At 52.9% G+C, this 20541-nt stretch overlaps 1 protein-coding gene across 4 annotated transcripts in view; it reads right to left on the bottom strand.

Annotated features, from left to right (window-relative positions):
• The window catches only part of Sema1a (semaphorin 1a), a 149438-nt gene that overhangs the window by 63049 nt on the left and 65848 nt on the right, over positions 1–20541 (bottom strand). For all 4 annotated transcript variants that reach the window (XM_070532059.1, XM_070532060.1, XM_070532062.1 and 1 more), the window contains exon 2: positions 19216–19491. In XM_070532059.1, coding sequence (XP_070388160.1) covers positions 19216–19411 — 196 coding nt within the window. In that variant the 5' untranslated portion in view covers positions 19412–19491. The remainder of the gene's footprint in view (positions 1–19215; positions 19492–20541) is intronic.

The following is a 20541-nucleotide window of genomic DNA, read 5'->3' as shown; positions in this document are numbered from 1 at the left end:
TAGGACGACATCTATACACACAACACGAGCGCAAAAACGACGGTGTTAAAAAAAAAAAAGTGTGTGTGTATTTGTGTGTGTGTGCATGTGCGTGTGTGTGAGGGGGGGGGGATCGAGTGGAAAGGAGAGAAAGCAAGAAATAATTCGATCATCGGCGTTCTTGCGTAAGACGTAGAGCGTCTATCCCTATGTTTATCCGTTTATTCTGTCCTACGGTGCATCTCGCAAAGTTCGAGAAACTGAGGCGAACATCGAGGTCTGGTTGATAAAGATCACAGCACTCTTAACATGTTATACTACCTACGTTGCAGTAGCCTTTAGGTAACTTTCTGTATCCTTATAGAAGTTGCTGTACTCTTTGATAGAGCAGAATTAAGCGTAGAACATAAATTCAAGTTTAATGGCAGCTCATATATCAAAGCTTATTCCCAGATATCAGAAATGTTACCGCACGCAAGATGGGTACATATAGCGTGCGGTGCAGACATCGAGAGATACCCACGGCACGCTCGATATATAGAAAGGATGAGAGATACAAATGAACTCCAGAACAAAGCGAGAACAAGCAAACCACAAACAGGGTATACAGTGACGTTTTCATAGCGAGCACGACACTGCACCGATTCCCGCTTTGTAGAGCACGACACGCATGCACCGAAGGAAGACTTACGTGGAAGCGCGGCAGCAAAGCAAGCTTTCGGCAGAAAAGTCCGCATTTGAGCCCACTTTTAAAGAACGGGGCGGCACTTGAGCGCCACTTCCGGCGAAGCAGCACGGAAGGTGCACGGCCTCAAGACCCTCTATAGTACAGACCGAAATCTACCGGTCTGCGCAATATGGCACACGCTCGACGGATGTATACACAGCCCGGCGGCGTTTCTAAGACGCGCCAAATGGCGCCCCATCCAAACGCTCCAAAATGGCCAATAGATACGCGACACGAACATATCGTCCGCGGTTGCTCGCGAAAGCGAAGCTCGAGCGACGAAGAAGATGAAGATCGTCGCCGTATAACTGCCGGAGAAAGGCGCGCATTTGGTTATATACGCGTCGCGAACTTCTTTATGGAAGATGGAAACGAGAGAGAAAAAAAAAAAAAAGAAAGTGGGTCAGCGGTGTACGCGCCGTTCGATCGAGCTCGGTCACGACGAGGTGACGGCGGCGCGGTGGCGCAGTGCGGCGGCGATAAAACAAAAGGCGCCCAAAACGACGACGTTGCCCATATATACTATATACGCTTATATATACACACACTCTCTCTCTCCCCCTCTCTCTTTACCCGAGCACGCTCGCGTATATATATATATATTGCAGGTCTGCCCCGAACGAAGTTTTCTTCTCTCCGCATGGCCGTTAACTCTTTTCGTTTTTCGGTGTCAAAACGACCCGCGGACGACCGTTTCCCGCCTCCGCCTTTCTCCGCTATACGCGTTCTTTTTGTTTTCTTTCTTCGGTTTCCAGGAAGCGACGCGCATCGTTCGCACGCAACGCGCGCACAGAACATCGGGTTTCCTTTTTTGTTGTTAATCTTCTATTTTCACCCTTTTTTTTTTCTTTTTGCACAGATCGAACGAGGAAACACGAAGCGCGGTTTCCGCAAGAGAGAGCGAGCGACACCACACTAATGTCGCCTTCCGGTTACGAAGACGAGATAGAGAGAGAGAGAAGGCATGGCAGCATATAGCGGAGACATAAAGTAGACTAAAAAGCGATAGACGAAAAGGGCTATATAGGTGAGCAGGTTAAAAAGTCGTGCTCTGGCTGTTACTGCATCGGGTTCGAAGAATAAAAATTGAAAAAATGACCCCCTCCTCTCCTCTTCCCCACCTTGCCCTCGCTTCTGGTAGGGTGGCACCCGTGTCCCTTGGCTCGTTTCCGCGTATACTGTCCAGGTTGAAATGTTCGTACGTGCACTATTCGCGATGTTGGGAAATGCGAACTATACACAATACGCGTCTCTACACAGACCTTGCGTGGCACCCGCGGATGGCAGGAAGCGAGGCGTTGATCGGAGGAAGCGAGATGAAAAGGAAGCGTATACACAAGAGAGGAAGTGACGGGGGGAAAAAGAAAATGCGAGGAAACGGAAACACGGAACAACCGGGAGGGAGGGAGAGTTCGAGATTCACGAATCGGGCTGCGGTGATCGTGGGAACGGCCGTACCGTATGTACGAGAAAGGGAAGCAACACCACCGCGTGTTTCGCGGCTGTTATGTCGTGTATACGACTTTCGATTCGTGAAGACGCGCCGTGTTCTATCGATCTGACACGAAAATACTTCGTTTCCCGCAGAGGGAGAGTGAGAGAGAGATACACATAGACACGGCGTGCGCAGGCCGGTCGATCGAAACGTCCAAAAATACCTGACGACCCCATCACTAATAGCCCGTGCGACCAAAAGATCTACAGTATAGGAAAAAACGACTGTTCACGACCAGCGACTGTGTTGTATACCACGCAGAACCCGAGTTTTGTGTTAAGGGCGCGAGGTTCAGAGAGCGAGAACGAAGCAGGGTTGCATTGGTTGCACGGGAGCCGCCATGTCGATGGTGTCCATCGCGCTCACGTTCTCGTATTTTCCTAAAAACGACCCAGCGACCCAACTATACATACACTACTCCGCTTCGAGATAATGTCGCACGCGCGTGCCTAGAATGGATGCTCGTTATCCAATCAGGAGCGCCGCCGTGCGAGCACGTGGTGTACATCCGCTTCTGAGCGTCACTCTACATACACAGCTAGCCATGGAGGCGCGCTTAGACGTCAGCGCACGCTTTGTATTAAAGATAATGCAGATATGTATGCAATTAACGCTCTCTGCATCGTAACGGGGCATGAAGGTTTCCGAAATTAAATTAAGATTGTAGTGTTTCACCGCAAGGAGCAACGCTGGGGATTCGAGCCGTAGACGAGGGGGGCTGCGGATCAACTTCGGGCCGGTGGGAAACCGAACCCGCGATCTCGTACTCAGGAGCATAGCGCCATATTCAAGGAGCCACCACGTCGGGTACGTGCACCTGCTTTTATAAGCACAGCTTACGCTACCGCGCCACGTTACCGTGAATTGGAGCAAGTGTACAGAGCAGCGGCTTCAGGTCATCGCCTCGCGAATCACTCCGAATCACGCGATTCAACGGCGACACGCAGCTCGTAAAAGACAGCGTCGCGAAAACGCGACGCGTCCACGACTCGTCGTGCCATGCGAGACACCCTCCTCCCCCTCACCTTTCTTTTTAAAAGCCTTCGCTCCGCATACAGAGCGGCCAGGCGACGACGTGAGAGGGCCCGAAAAACCGGTTCCCGCGCGAGCGGTTATATAAAACCCTTAAGTATACACTGATTAATCGTAAGTCGCGCCGCACGATCGACGGCGAAGACGTATACGACGCGAGGGCGACCGATACGAGAACCGTGAACGCGCGTGGAAAGAAAACAAACGAATATACATGTATGGCGGAGGGCGGTGGCGTTAAAAGTTGTTTGGCCAGACGGAGTATCTATATGTATGTATATCTGTGCGACTTCTCCGAAAGCCTCCCGACTCAAAGATTACCCAACAACAAATCGCAGAAGAAAGGGTTCTCTCACTACAGATCGAGGATGGCAGAGTTCATTACTTAAGCCCCCCCCCCCCCCCCCCCCCCCCTTCACCGCGCAATGCAGTTAAAGCACCGCACCTCGCACTGCCATTTGGCTGGCGCTGAAAGTGTCGCAACGGCGAAGACTGACTTGAGCGGTATATATATTACACACACACACACATGTATGTGGAGGTGGCCAGATACGCTCGGGTTATACCACCATGTTTCCGTATTTACATCACCCGTTCTCTCTCTCTCTCCTACACACACACACACACACACACACGTCCGGTCGACCGGATCGCAGTCTAATCAAGGGGAAGCGCGACACGGCGAAGCAAGTTCTGTCTCTTCGGGAGCGAGGAGATTGCGCCAACCCCGGTGCTGAGAGAAGCAGCGAGGCAGGACGAGGCCATAGGTCCAAAAAAAGGGCGCGAGCTGCTCTTCGCTTGCGCATGCGAAGCGAATCTCGCGTAGTACAAGCCCCGCTGTCGCAAACACAGACCCGGCCCCTCACGCTCCCAAATGGGGCCGGCGCCTGCGCGATAACTTACGGCTACACATCGCGCTGCAATCTCGCCAGGAGCTGCGCGCGCGGCTTCGGCCGGTGTTCTCTGCGCTGTGTTTAACGCAATCGAGCTGCTGCAACGAGACGTCTCTGTTCTGGCCCGTTAGGACTCGCGGGGCTTGCGAAAACGCCACTTACTCACTTCGCTCTTGCTCTTATTAGATTTTTTTGTTTTCTTTTATCTGCATGTGCCAAGGGAGATTCTCGGGTGGGCGCGCAATTCGGTTATCTGTCCCTGATGAAAGTGAATTCAAGAAATTCGCGCACGCGCCTGCATGCAGTTCTCTTCAGCAAATATATATATATATATATATATATATATATATATATATATATATATATATATATATATATATATATATATATATATATATATATATGAGAGAGAGAGAGAGAGAGAGAGAGAGAGAGAGAGAGAGAGAGAGAGAGAGAGAGAGACGCACGGGGTACACCGGTCGCCTGCGTCACACATCTCAAAAGGGGAGGAGTCTGCGAAGGAGGAGGGCTCTGACAGGGAATTAATTTGTGTTCCGCCGCCGGCGCGGGCGCGCTCGAAAAACGTTAATTCCAATTAGCAGCTTGCGGCGAAAGCGTGAGACGGGCCGAATCGACCATCCGCAGTCTCATTCATTTTCGCACACGCAGAAGGATTTCAATGAGAGCATCTATATATATGTGCTTTATGTACCGCAAGACCACTAAATAAGGCAATTCGTTCTGTTGCGAAGAAGCTTGGCCCGATAATTCTGTCGCGACACATAGTTGTGCTTGGATGGCAGGGAGAAAGAGACGAGCATTACGAGGAATCTGCCTCTACGGATTACGGCCCTACAGACGTACGGGGCAGAAACCTGGAGGCTTACGAAAAGGGTTCTACTCAAATTGAGGACGACGCAACGAGCTATGGAAAGAAGAATGATAGGTGTAACGTTAAGGGATAAGAAAAGAGCAGATTGGGTGAGGGAACAAACGTGAGTTAATGATATCTTAGTTGAAATCAAGAAAAAGAAACGGGCATGGGCAGGACACGTAATGAGGAGGGAAGATAACCGATGGTCATTAAGAGTTACGGAATGGATTCCGAGGGAAGGGAAGCGTAGCAGAGGGCAGCAGAAAGTTAGGTGGGCGGATGACGTTTGCAGGGACAACATGGCCACAATTAGTACATGACCGGGGTAGTTGGAGAAGTATGGGAGAGGCCTTTGCCCTGCAGTGGGCGTAACCAGGCTGCTGCTGATGATGATGATGACGATGATGATGATGATGATGCCTCTACACCTATCGGGCGATAAGTTCCGCTTCGACAGAAACGAAGCATTAGCGCGGTGATCCGGAGTCCCGTCATTTTGCGAGACACGTGTATACGACGGGCGCAAACGACGAAGCGTCGAGGAACGCACACACGTCCTTCGTCGCTGACAGTGCCCGCACAGTCTGTCCGTAATGCGCGGGCCGGCCAGACCGGACGCCCGACAATATACATATACCCCGGAAAGTGCCCGCTTTATATATGGTGTGCACACGTGGGTCGAGCAGGGTGTTGTGAAAGAGGTACATAATGGGCATAGTCTGCAGCCGGGTCGACAACTGCATATAAAGGCGCGACACGCATGCCGCTGTCACAAGATCGCACGGCTGACAGACACATTTAGGCTGCAGTCCCTCCGGTCTTTACCGAATACTAGATGTGGGGACGTATATAAGCCCCCGGCGCGGACACCGTGTAACTAACTGTCCCGCTCTTATAAGGCGGGCACGCCGAATACCGTCGCGGCAAATGAAGACAAAGGCAGCCATCCAGTGGAACGCAAGGGGACGATCGAGCGAAGGATTTCAGCAGAGCCGACGTATAGCAGAGTCGCAACGCTGCTCTAATTCTCACACAACGCACGCGCATCCCCCGTCTTGATCGCGAACTCGGGGCCTGTACACCCCGAGGGATTCGCACGACCAACTCGGGCTCGTCCCTCGCCCGAGCTGCATGCGCCCTGTTGCGAAAGGAAGACCAGCGTAACGCAACGGAGGCGCACGCGACCCCGTCGTTTGGCCAAGAGCTTGTTGCCAGGGGTGACCGCGGGCAGGAATGTCGCGTAGCCTGGGGCAACCAACGGAGAATTGAAAGGATTGCAGGGAAATGCACACAACTGGGGTTTGCGGTGGAGATGTTTGGAAATAAAGCGGGCCTTTCGTGGGCGTCCTTTTCTCCTTTCTATATATATGGGGGTCGGTTGTTTCCGTTTCGAAGGTTCCGGAACGGCTATACTTGTCGGGGCCGTTTTATCCGGTAAGAAGATAAACAGCCACACAAGGCAAACTGCAGAGGGCACGCATCCTCGCCATACACAGCGCAATGCCAACGCATGTGCTGCGGAAGAAACGCCGACGGATTAATTCGCTTTAAGTTTCCCGGCCGCCAGGGGAGCGCTTGCCAAGGCGGGTCGCTCGGGAAGGGCACACACAGCCATCCGCAGAGTCTTCCATATATTCAGCGGTATACGCCCGAAGGGGTATATGCATACCGTTACTCGGGAAGCCGCTATACAGGATCAAAAACCTGCCCCCGCAGAGCGTCGTTGCGCCATCAGAATTTTCAAGCAAGGTTCCCCCTCCCCTTCGCGACCCTCTCTCGCTCTCTTCCACGCCGGCTATAGCAACAGGCACGAGACTGCGTTGCAAGCCCTCATATGTATATTATACGCACGCGGAGGTCACTGCCGCCGCCGCAATGATCGGTGGCTCACGGCCGCTTCTGTACACATTAACGCGCCCGCAGCCACACACAAAACAGGCTGGAATCGCAGCAAGCCTGAGAGAGAGAGAGAGAGAGAGAGAGAGAGAGAGAGAGAGAGAGAGCGCTTGAAGGAGTATACACGCGTACAGCTTGACCGGCACGTGGCAAGCGTTCTTTCAACCACTTCTGGAGAAGCTCATTTCCATTTCTTCCTCACCGCACCCGGTATAGAGAGAACGAATCAGCGGCGCTCCTTTTGACGGCGGATTAGAATGCGGGCAAGCACGGAAAGAAAGGCGCGTGCCCGAGGCCCAGTTCCGTGCAGTATACGGCGGAGCCGCGCGGCTTGTCTCGGCACTGATGAACACCCGCAATTCGGGGCATGCGATATACGCAAAATTCGATTCGGTCTGTGTGAACAAGGAATTGTCATCGTAATTTACCCAATTTGTTGCGTGGTCGCATGTACGTTGGGGCAACAGCCAGGAATAACTTTCAGAGATGAAGGCAGGAAATGGACGAGTCACGTGGCACATTTAACTGCTTCGTTTCGAGATTGATCGCTCCTCTCCCCCAGCCCTTAACACCCGAGGAGAGTTTTCGAAGCACCGAAGTGGGGCAAAAGTGAAGCCGTAATGGCTACAAAGTTCGGATGGCTTAAATGCAAGGCTGCGTGGCGTGTTGGGGAACTGTACACCGCATCTACATATAAATTAGAAGCTACAGTTAAATTTCGCTTTTCTATTTTTCTTCGTGGATTCTAGCTATGCTCCGATAACTTTAGCGGTTGGGGCTATAGGTCCATCCAAAACCACGTAAAAGCACCAGATGCGGTGATAACGTGTTTTACCTACACTAGCGCACGCGCACACGAAAGAGAAAGAGAGCTATAAATGCAAAGGAAAGACAGGGAGGTTAACCCGAGATTATCTCCGGTTGGCTACCCTGTGCTGGGGGAGAGGCAAGGGGATGCAATACGTGAGAGAGAGAAGGATAAAAAAAGAAAAAACCTAAACACACACACGCACGTACACACGAACTGTTTCTGTGGGCACTGTCACGCAGCCGGCAAAGGCGTTCCTAGTCTTACGCAGTGTCACCGTACAGTCCTACTTCACAGTGTACATTCACAACACGAAAGCGAAACATTGCAATGGTTATGTGAACCAAGAAGCCACTGACGGCGCTTTTACCTACCGTATCAATCATATTTATCAAGCTTCTTCCCCGTTTTCGAGCTAGAAATATTTTCCTACGACCCATTGTGAACTAAGTCACAGGAGCAACGGTGATATGCTGAAACTTGGTATCTCGCTCTCTCCCTCTCGTCATTGCACACCCAGTGCAACAACTAGAACACGAGCCCGCGCGTTGGCAACCGCACACCATGAATTCTGACCGTGTTCGCAGCGCGCACAGCGCCACCGAAATGAACCACTACACCAACTCGCTCAATTAAGGTTGCTTGCACGGAATTTTGCCAGAGACAACACTTTCCTGTGCGAAAGCGCACGCACGTTAGTTCTACACCGTGCACGCTTTTTCTAGTTTCTTCTGCGGTGCACAGAAGAGCGTAAGAGCCGCGCGCTTAATATCGGGGAGCGGCGACCCCGAAGGTGACGCTGTGCCGGGAAGCCCCCTTGCCGCCCTCCTCCGCTGCGCTCCGGATTCAGTTGGCCAACGGCAGCGGCGAACTCGCGTCCCGTGCTGTCGGATTAACGGCAACCGGTTCTGCACGCTGCTCGGAGCGTGGGTCGGCTGTGCCTGTCCTCACTTTTTTTCTCCGAAACCTGAAAGACCGCAGCAGCGCGGCAATGGACTGACGCTATTACACACACACACACACACACACACACACACACACACACACACACACACACACACACACACACACGCACACGCACACGCACCGGCGTTGCCTCGGAGTGCAGGCAGGCCGAGCAGTCCCAAGAGCAGAGGAAGAAGGCTCGATCGGCTGCAGTTGCGAGAAGGCGAACGTGAGGCGGACCCAAACTTTGCCTCCATAACATAGAAAGAAGGTGGGGCGAAAGAGCAAAAGAGCACCGCGACGCCAGCGCAGCAGCTCTTTCTGTCCTCCTCCGAGGCGTCGCTCAATCAACTTGCGCGATTAATTACCGTCGGCGGAGGCACGACGACGACGACGACACCTGCGGGTCGCCATCCAATCGTATAGATAAGATAGCGCGAGAGAGAGCCGATGGCCGAAAGATGCCTTCGTCCTGCGGGACAGTTCCGCCATCAAAGACGCGGCTTTCCGGATCAAAGGGAGTGCGGGGAGAGCTCGCGCAAGTGTGCGCGAAAGAGAGCCCTGTATACGGCCGGGGCCTCGAGCAGTCGACGGTGGAAGCTGCCGCACGACCTCGGTACACCTCGAGACAGCCGACTCTTGTTGTTCGCCGCGAGGCACAACAGAGTTGCGAACGTCTCTATCCAGGGTAATACCGGCCGCGATACCTCAGTGGCGCTGCACTGCTGATCACGAGGTGGCAGGTTCAATCCAGGCCGCCGCGGCCACATCACGATGGGGGCGGAATGAAAGAAACGGTCGTATACCGTGCATGTATCCAGGTGGTCAAAATTAACCTGCAGCCCTCCCGTGATTATGAGGCTATGGCGTGCTTCATAACCAGACCTTCGTTTCGGCACGTAAACTCCCAGAATTTTTTAATTTTTTTTGGTTTAGACAATAATAACTGCCATCAGCAGAGCTCCGCAAATCGTCGGGATGACAGTTTCAAGAATTACAACATCCAAATCGAAACCACAGGGCGAAAAGACGCAGCGTGGAACCGCGGCAGCACTTTACCTATGCAAATGCGAGGAGACCTTATACTACCTTGTACTTGCTTTGCTATCGAGAAATCAAGAGCAAAACAGTGCAACCGTTCAGTGGGCAAAGAAACACCGCAAGCACCGGCCGAAACGGCGTCGTCGGCCATGACCCGTAGGAGACTAAACAATAACAAGCGCGCAAGAAGATGAAAGAAAGCAAAGAACATAAAGAAAGAAAGACAAGCACAGAAACAAGAAAGAACCGAGAAGCCGCACACGGCAGCAGCCGCGACGGTTGCGTGCAAAGGAGAAAGGGGGCGGCGGCGGTCGGCGGGCTAGAGGGCACGTCGCCCGCCCGGCAACATGCAGCACTGGGAGCCCCCGGGGCGGGACCTGCACTTGTTCGGCGCCGACAAGCGCCGGCTGCAGCGAGCACGCACTCCCTCCCCCCGTCCCTCCCTCCCTCCCTAAAACCGGAATACGCGTGTGCTCGCGCGCACCAAACGGACACACATCGTACAGGCAGGCTAGGCTGGCCTATTCACCGCGCGACAAGGGGCCGCTGCTCGACGGCGACGACTCTCCTAGACTGTACACATACAGCTCTGGTTTCTGGCACTGCATGATACCTATACTGCGCCGCGGCTGCGCACGCTCGAACACTGCTGCGCCTCTTAGAACGAACCGGTAACACCGACAATAAATTGTGCAGGAAACATCTGTGATTATTGTCAACGTAAGCGAATAGAACGAACCAACGAACGAACGTACCAACGAACGCTTTACTTGTCTAGCCCGACCACCAACCGTCACAGACCTCAGGCCAACCACGAAAGCAGCCGAAAGAGCCCAATAAAGCTATTCGCTTTAGGAAAGCTTCCGGTCGACATACGAAGTTCGGAAAACACTAGAACTGCGTAGCCCTGGGAAACACGCTACACCGCAGTGTACGAAATCCTTGCAGGGAAGAGAACTTGAAGCATGACTTCCGTTAATTTACCGGCCGGCCGACGTATCGCAGTAACGGCATCCTCGACTCCGCCGCCTACGTCCGCGGCTGCAGGTGACGTCACGGGCACCAAGTAAATTATTAGCACCGCCAATGAGCCATCCTGCGGCCAAGGTCAGGGCAGCGTGCCGCGCGCCGTCCGGGTACTGCGGTTGCGAGCGCGCGTGCCTACCGACCGGGTTCTCGATGTCATCGCATAATCATTGAGGTCCGAGAACACGCCCTCCTGCCAAGCCGGCGGCCGGGTTCCGCCTAATCATCCGGGGTCACCCCCTCGTGAGGCCCAGCGAGTCATGCTGAGCGAACAGTATAGTGTGTATACAGTAGGCGCACGCGCGCGTCTGGGTAGGCGTACCCAAGTCGATGGCAGGGAAGAAAACGAGCACGACTGGACGGAGGGCTGGGCGAATATATCAGTTTGCCGTAGTAGATGCACTCGCCAACGGACTCCAGAGGAAGGATGGTGTTGCAGCACCGGCTACATCGACGCGTTAAACCTTGCTACTTGGAGAGAACGCACTTCCCTGCCGCATTCTAGGCGGCAGGCAGACGGCTTCCTAGTTGCTATGGCGACACTCTGGTATTGATCAAAGAGACACCAGGGGAAATTTCATATCGAAATAGAAAGAAAGAAAGAAAGAATAGCAAGTGTAGCGATTCCAGCCTTGTCTTTATTTTTTTTTATCTGTTTAATTTAACCACCCGATTCATGGTCAAACCCCCGTTATCGCTATGCTCTACAATCACTAAGGTCAACAACAACCATGCAGGCGATCGAGCGCCCGGTTTACTACCTGACAACGGGGAGAGGGAAGGATGAGTAGGAGAATAAAAGCGGGGAGAAAGGGATCTGCGTGGATGCAAAGTAAGACTACAGACGATCACTCAGGATAATGCCTTGGTTGAATTGCTTTTTGCGCCACTGTATAAAGTGGTCACTATTCCAGAGTCTCCGTCTTAGGGGGAAAAAAGCTGAGAGAGAGAGAGAAGAACGTCATATGGAACGCAAGTGCACAAGTGCTCGATCGAAGGTTCTTGATATCCACAGAACAGTCGCACGCTGGTCATTCCAATACTGAAAGACTATAAGCATATATGCAGCAGATGAAGACCTATACACTCGCTATTACCTACAAAGTTAAGTCCAAGAGCACAGGCGAGGAACGAAAGCCGTTAGAACAGTACTCGCGCTCCGTTTCACAATAACTCGACGTATACTCTGCCGTCAACCCATCGGGATCGCGATCACGCGGACGCACGTGACCCTGCCGCGATTCCTCCGCGTGGGCTTAGCGACGCTCGGTTTCGAGCACAAACCCCGAGCGCACTCTCGAGTGCCAGAGCCCTAATTCGTTCCACACGTAAAGAGCTATACACCACTCCAGTGCAAGATGACTGCGAAACGGAGCGGAGACGATCTCAAAGAGCGCACTCCGCGGCGATTTAATTCATCGGAGCTCCGATGAAAGGTAAGAACGACTTCAAAGAAACAACGAAATCGAAGAACGCACTTAATAAACGGGAAAAAAAGCACATCCTTTTATGGTTAGCGATGAGCAAACGAGCTTGTGTTGAGTGTCTGAATTCAAACACTCGTTCCGCTATATGCCGAGGCGCCCCAGAAAGGAAACGCAGCATTAGCCGCACGTGTGCGGCTGCATTCAGCGGCAAGCCAAGCGGCAATCGTCTTTATTTTTTTCCCCCACGTTGTCGGCAGTGGTGGGGGCAATTAATTTCCTCGGACGCTTCAATAAGGCGCCCTCCATATACAGTGCACCGGGCGACGTCCTCGAGCGCTCGCGTTACAGCATCGGGCTTCGCAATTGATTCGCGTCGCGGGCGAAGACACCGTGCGTGTACTCATTACGCCTCGCATTTTTCGCAAGTCTCGGGGAAGAAAGAATGAAAAAAAAAAGAAACGTAAGCGATAACGAAGACGTTTAGTTTACAGAGGTCCCGCCAATTTGCGCAACAGCGTCATCGCTAAGGTACATACAGCTCGAAATTATTCGCGCTTCCCCGCCACGCGTGAGGCTTCACCGCGCATTACCAGCGAGAAAGGAAGGCACGGAGGTACGGGAACGTGGCGCAATAAGCTCGTTTGTGCGGAAACGGGCTCCTCCATCGATTGGCGCTAAACATAGGCGGCATTACGGCAGCGCTTTATATATGCACGCACTATATACACGGCTGCAGCGACAGAAACGTGGCTGCGACTGGAGGTACTGCGAACTATACGAGTTATGGCCGCCACCCTCGCGGTTTATGAAGTGAAGATAAAAAAAATAATAGATTAATCTTTGGTATGTATAGAGTGCTTTCGCCTCTTCAAGTGGATTACGCGAAGACGCGGACACGACTTGCGCGGAAAATCGCCCGAGTTCGTTAAGAGAAGCAACGAGTCCCAACTATTAATGAAAGGCGCAGACACGCGAACACGGTACACGCGTGAAGAGAGCGAGAAAGACAACGAAAAACGCAGTTGAATCCTTACGAAATTGCCTAACTTTCCGTCGTTACCACATGTAAATTTCCCCCCTTTTTTTTCAAGTTAGTGGCATTAGGGCGTGTACACGTTGGAATTTCAGAATCGAAGGCGGGCGGTAAGCTACAACGAAGTCTTGCCAATTTAGGAGAAGTCCCGAGACAACGACGACACAACACACCCCCGTATTGTGCTGACAAATACATATAGACGAGCAGCACTGACAATGAGAAGCAATGCATAGTACTTATTCCCCTCATCGCGAGAACGTGGCGGCGACGGACCCGGGCCGTCTCGAGGGCAAAGGTCCCGAGAGGATCTCGCTTGTTTCCGAAGGCGCTTATCGGCTGAATCACAGGCCGCCGGAGATGACGGCCACAGCTATAGATGGCGGCAACAAACAGCCCCTCAGATACCCGCCTTTATACTCCTAGGGCTGGCTTTTGCACACGCCGAAATTCGACACCGCGTTCTCGCATTTCGGCGGCAAGGAAACGCGAAGTTTGACCTCGCGAGCCGCGTATATGTTCGCGTGGGGTTCACACAACGGCGTGACCGATAAGACACGCGATAAGCGTTTGAAAGTCAGCCCGAGGAATGCGCCTGTCGCGTGATGACATCGTTTCGCGAACGCGAGCCCAGTGGCCTGGTCGCGGCACACGCAAGTTCATTCATAAGTGGCCCGGCAGGCAACAAAAGCATGCAACACGGACAAGCACAAGAAAAACATAGCTTTTTTTTTGTTTGACCATTCGATAGTTTGTCCAAATGGTTAAGGCGCCTATAGAGAAATAAAGGAAAATTGGTACTTTCACCCGAAGGGCGAGGCAGTGACTGCGACAGCAAGGCTTAGCATTGCGCTAGAACTTCTCGGACTAAGCGCGGGCCCGCTACTAATGCGCACCCGACATATACGTGGGTGCACCGTACAAGAGATGTCGCACAGGGGTGCAGACATACACACACGATAGCCGTAAGGAGCCACGCCAGTAAAATTACATTACTCTCAGGTTCGAGCACTGATGCTGTTTCACACCTTTAATGTTTCAGTCTGATGAGATTCCAGAAAAAAGGCATGCGCTGTGGATGCTGTGTATAACGACATTTGTTTGTGGGCTGCCATTAATCCTCAAAATTCTGAGATTAATAACATAGTCAAGAACGTAAGACCTGGTATGAGCAACTTCAGTGGTAGAATGGCGTGGTAATATAACCCGCACACATATACGGCATTGATTAGCATATAGCATACATATATGCCTAAATATATGCGGAGCATTACGGCGACGACGACGGCGAAAATTCGCTTGGAGTGTCCATGTAATTGCTACCGCAGTAGGAAAAAAAAACGAAAATAAAGAAAAAGGCTTGCTTAATCGCTTCCATCTCTCTCTCTCTCTCTCTGTATGCGTGCGAGCGAGCGAGCGAGTGAGCGCGTGCGTGCGTGTGTGCGCGTGAAACTTATTGAAATGAGGTCCGGAGGTTCGACTTCTGAAGTCCGGAGGTTCGCTCCCACGTTGGCACTGTCAGGCCAAGCCCTTCAGCGACATCGTGGGCCCTCTAGACGGCCCTTAGTTGGTTTTGAAACAATGGGGCTTTGAATCGTTTTTTCCCACTGTGTCCATTCTTCAACGAGGTTGGGGAGAGCCGCGTGACATTATGCCTGACTCCAATGATGCCATTACAATCGTTGCAGTCCATCGGCGGCTTTTGTTGGCAGGCTTAACGACATTTTGTTGTTAGTATGGCAGAAAAATGACACAGGATTAGTAATCTGATAGCGAATCCTGTATAGCGGAGTTCGCTCGCCAGTTTGTTGAAGACTTCGCTGGTGAACTTGGTTGCTGTGCGCTGAAAAATTCAGTCATATTGTCAATTTCCGCCATGTTGGCGCTTCGAATCAGAGTGTTCGTAGCTGACCGTGAACCAACCAAAGCTGACAATATGGAGAATTCGACAACGTGGCAGGATTTCGAAGCGCGTCTGAAAAATCAATTTTTGCTATAGTCCCCGCTATAGCAGAGTACGCACGGACAGACACCGCTCGTAAGAACTGTTGCCTGAGTTCTCGAAAAGCTTGCAATAACGGGGTTTTTGATACATCATGCAGCAGGAAAAGATATGTATACGCGGCGAATGGAGAAAGAAAAAAAAAAGAAAAAGAAACTCGGCTACTCAAGCACGTATGCAATGCAATGTGGCCAACCTCCGGGGTCACTGAAATTTTGAGATCGCTCTCGCTCCACAACTCAGCTAACTTTCCCGAAGATGCGTGCCGGGTGCAATGTGCTGCGGAGAAGCAAAGCAGACGAATGCAGCGAGCTAAAGCGTAGACATGTATATCGCGTACGTGATCCTGGATTAAAAAAAGCAAAGAAAGTATAAATATGACCACAGCCTAAACTTAAGCCATTACAACGACGTGGTTGGTCTTTCGCGTTAGCCTTACAACCGGCACTGCACTTGACCGCGCCGTGCTTCATCTCGTGTATATAAATATATATGCCTGCAATGTGCTAGTCACGAACGCCGCGCCCCTACGTGCAAACGAAAAAAAAACAAAGCGGGTGCTTTTGCCTTTGAAACCACGATGCCTTGTAACGTGATGGTAGGCAAACGAAAAGCACCAAGTTTCACGAAAAGCTGCACGCAGCTATATAGCACCGCTTCAAGCATTCGTCTTAAAGAAAAAGAGATCTTGGGATTCAAAAAAAAAAAAAAAAAAAAGAAAGGCTGCGCGTGCTTAGCGAAAGTATATACGCCCGTGAAGCTGCGCTTCTACGGGGTTCCTCCAGCGTGTTGTGCGGCGTGCATTGTGAAAGATCGTGCATAAACTAAAACAAGGGAAGAGAAACTGGTCACCAGGACTGCAGGAAGTCAACGCCGGTGTTCGTATGCGCACAAGGTTTCTTGTGAAGGTCTCGATTTCGCACTTGTATTTTTTTTCTGGCTACAATTAAGACAATCTGCACAAGTGTACCACGGCGCGCGTGTGTGTGTGTGTGTGTGTGTGTGTGTGTGTGTGTGTGTGTGCGTGCGTGCGTGCGTGCGTGCGTGCGCGCGTGCGCGCGAGCTCATGTGTCAACATACCTCGGGGCGTTCAACATTTTGAGTTAAACTGATTAGGTTCCCACGCTGTCTTCAGCGAGGGCGTCGCGTCCAGCGCAAGCACAAAAGATATATACTCCTCGATCTTCCTCAGTCGCTCCTAACTATCACGGCCCGCGCTCTAACGCGACTGTGAGCGTAACCGAATGCAAATTGGGCGCGCGGACCGCCGCACGGGCGATCGAAAACCCTAGCCGTGCGGAACGCGGTGCCGAATGGCGCGGCGCGAACGTTCTCTTCAAGCGCTGAGTCATCAGCGCGGTTCACATGAAAGTTCGATAGGCATCTGCGTTCGTAAATCTCGCACGCAGCGAGGCGGAAAGGGTCGCGGTACGCGCTCGCCTTGCGGACCAGCACTCGAGACCGCTGGGAAAAAAAGAAAGAAGAAGATCGAAAGAAAGAAGGAAAGAAAGAAAAGAACACGGTGCGTGTATGCCCACAGTGCGTGTGCATAACGATTCCATGCACGCCTCCATGCGCTGTCGCAGTTTTACAGCAGCATATTATGCCTTCCTTGTAGTATATGCTCGCGCACGAACAAACAAGCGCAAGCTCACCGAAAGGTCAACGCACTTCGAAGCGCTCGGACCGCCATTGTGACAAGTGGCGAAGCCCAACGCGTATTCCGGGCACCCGAACGATAATAAATGAGGCTCGTATACACGGGAACACCGCACGTGCGCAAAGTACAGCGAGTTCACATAGATGAGAGAGTGAGAGAGAGAGAGAGAGAGAGAGGAATAAAGGAAACAGACACAGAAACGACGAGCTATACAGGAACTATGCGTATAAGCGGATGCGCCAGGGCGAAAGCACGGGCGCTGAACGGAAATTCGGGCGTGAACTGCGCGTGCCAGCAGCGCAAGCAGGTCGAAAGTAAACGGGTGCGCAAAAGACGCTATACGGGCACTTACACGCCGCGACGTGGCTGCGCGGCGATGCGCACTCATTTCAGCGAGGCGCGCACGATTCATGCGGCGGATATCGAAAGCGCGGAAGCCCTTTCTCTCTCTCTCTCGTCGTGCTACCGGTGAAATTCAGCACGACGCATCGTCTATAGCCTTCCGCACAGACGCGCAAGGGAAGGAAAATGTAGAGGAAACATTGACGGCCGAAGAGGAAGGGACGGGGTCAGAGGAACGCTCCGGCGTGCGCCAATTCTGCGGCGAAACAAGTGGGGCAGGGCGGGCCGGTGCGAGGGAAGGGTGCCAGAGGCAACCGATACATGCTGTACGGGCAACGACGAGCCTTCGTTGTACAGCAGCAACGCACACCGTCGTCGACGACGCAGCGAGCATTCCATGCGCGAAACTCAGAAGAGAGGGAGACTATAACACAACACTCGTGTGTATATGTTGCACTATATTTACGTCCAGACGGGGGCCGGTTTCCTGTGAACTCGCCCTCGTTCCGGGCGTGCCAGAGAGAAAGAAAGAGAGAGAGAGAGAGAGAGAGAGAGTTGTATAATAAGGCAGGGAAATCAACCAGAGGTAGTTCCGGTTGGCTACCCTGCACGGAGGGGAAGGCTTAAGGGGGATAATAAGAGGAAGAGAGAGGAAGGAGGCGCGCTCTAGGGATTGCGTGCGCATATATCGACGGAGGAAGGCTCTCGAACGGGGCACGGCAATCAGCACGCCGCGGCCCGAATGCACGCTTGCTTGCTCGGCAACCGGCTTCCTTACACGAGTGCGTGCGTGTTCGAGGAGATGCGTTTCCTCTTGTAGGCCCGTCGCTGTGGAACGACGTGGCTTTGTATATACATACAAGCATGCGTGTATACATAAGAACCGAAAAAAAAAGAAAGCAGTTCCTTTAGAGGTATGTAGTCTGCGTTATCCTTTCGGCGGAGACGTCCTGCCGTTATGCGACCGACACGCAACGAGGGGCACGTGTGAACGTGTTTCACGAGCCGCGTCGGCCCCGGCTCATCAGGGTCGCGCGGGATAGGGTGCCAGAGACGGTGAGACGGAGTAGACCAAACGTCGTGGGACAACTTCGAGCTGGCAATATATGTAGAGGGTCTTGTAAAGCATGCTGCCTGCTGATGCGTCGCATCAGCTTTTCGAGCGGGGGCCTAACGAGACTGCTTTGAATATACACGCTAGGTCTTTTCTTGTTTTTTTTTTCCTTAAAAAAGAGATAGAGGCAATTGTATATGTAACGATCGAGTAACACGCACGCTGCGCCGGAAACGCGCGCGACATCTTGCGATCGTCGAGCCTCTCTCGTCCGAAGGAAAAGAAAACTCGGAAGATGCTATTCGGAAAAGACGCGTGCACAACGCTCCGGAATCCGTTACGCTCGGCGGAACCCCACCGGCGATAAGTGACAGCCCTGCTCTTTCATTCGGTGTAATACACGCAACACGTGTGCTGGTTTCGAGGTTGACGGGCCGCTCATAACCGAGCCAGGGTCACCGAGACGCGCCGCGCACCGCCAAGCTGTACTGCCGCGGCATACGTTGCTGCACTGCACGCGCGCTGTAGAGAACTCGCGAGGCTTTTAACGGCGCCGCTCCCACGCCCCGAGCTACCGTTCGCTGCACACGGTCGATTACGGCTCAGCAGGGAGCGGGCGCCCGTGACGGCTGCCACTGCAGAAGACGTGCGAGAGAGAGAGAGAGAGAGAGAGAAAATAACACTTCCAAATGGGCTCGACTCGACTGGGCGATGACCCACGCTATATACGTCAAGCGTAGTCCGTGTCAAAAAGTTTCGGAGCAAGACTGCGAGTGACCTTTGTTCGCGGGAATAATGCGGCGCGCGTCAAGCGCTCCGAGGTTCACGAGACTGAGCCGCCTAGTCTTATTTCGATTTCCGGGGCTCTCGAGCAAGGAACGCACAGAGACCCCTTTATATACCTCCCACGAACAGCGTCTATACAGAACTAGAAAGGACACCATGGGGACACGTGCGTATGTACGTGGGGGAGCCACTCACGCAGTTGGGCGACTGTCTTCTTGGCAACGAGGGCGTCCTGCCAGGCGGCGTGCGCAGGCTCGGCTAGGGCCAGCACGAGCGCCGCGGCCAGGGCTCCGGCCAGGGCTCCGGCCACGCGCAGCCGCAGAAGCCACGACGACGTGGGCCACCGCGGCGGCGGCGAAGAGGTGCCGCCACGGGTCGGCAGCCGCCTCATGGCACAGAGCGGGCGCGCCTACAGGCGCACGGCCCGGTCGACGACGACGACGGTGTTCCGCTGCGCTGCGCCCATTGGCCCTGCACACATGGAAGAAACAAATGCAACGTCACACAGTGCATGGGCCCGCGTAAATGACACACGTTGCATGCATTGGCAACACGCAGCGAAGGTCCGACTATACTGCGCTATTCGAGACGTTTGAAGTATTTAAATGAGGCGGGGGGGGGGGGAGGGCTAGGAGAGACGAGGACAAGATCGTCATACGCGTGGGTACCTTTAACAAGGTGAAACAGAGATAGGTAAAGTGCTAGGTTACGACAAGGTGACACTATAGTGTACACATGCTGCAGGTGTACTGGATATCCGGAAGCTATATATAGGCCGTCCCCTCTTGAGTCAAAAGGAATGTCATTAGATATCGCCATCGTGCCATGTACCCCTGGCACGGGCACGTTAGAGTGCGCGCAAGTAAAAAAATGTCGAACGTACTGCAGACAGTGCTGCCGCGCGACATTTTTCAGGTGCGATTGGTTTCGATTCAGCGGTACTCACTCCCGCTTTGCGCGCGCTGCAATATCGTTCAGAATGCTCAATGCAGGTAGACTGAAATGAGGGTCCAGACTGCCCGCGTGACAGCGGCATCGTTCTGAGCCAGCTGTCCGCGATACGGGTGTTATGTGCGACTATTTTCGCGACTGCTAAGGAACGCGGAATGCAAAAAAGAAAAGCAAAACGAACAATGACATCACAAGATAGGGTTTGTAGTAGGCAAGACCGATGCATACATGCAAGGAGGAAGGGGAGGAGGAGGAATAAACTTTATTAGTAGAAATGAGCCGACGGTAAAATCGTCCGAGGTGGGCGGCTTCCCTAGTCCAGGATGCCGTGGGCCTGAGCTGATAACTTGGCCCTGCTCACCAGGCGATGCTGGTCTTCAGGGCTCGAGCTTGTCAGCTGGGCCTCCCACTGCTCGACGGTTGGTCCGGTGATGGGCGGTGTCGATGGGTTTTGCTGACAATCCCATACCATGTGGTAGAGGGTATTGGGCCTAGAGCAGAAAGCGCATTTGTGGGTATAGGTCGTAGGGTACATCGCGTGTAGCAGAGTGCCGTGCGGGAATGTGCCGG

The sequence above is a fragment of the Dermacentor albipictus genome, chromosome 1, assembly GCF_038994185.2.
Source record: "Dermacentor albipictus isolate Rhodes 1998 colony chromosome 1, USDA_Dalb.pri_finalv2, whole genome shotgun sequence".
Classification (NCBI taxonomy): Eukaryota; Metazoa; Arthropoda; class Arachnida; order Ixodida; family Ixodidae; genus Dermacentor; species Dermacentor albipictus.
Note: the sequence above shows the minus strand (reverse complement) of the source record. Positions and strands in the feature narration are given on the sequence as shown.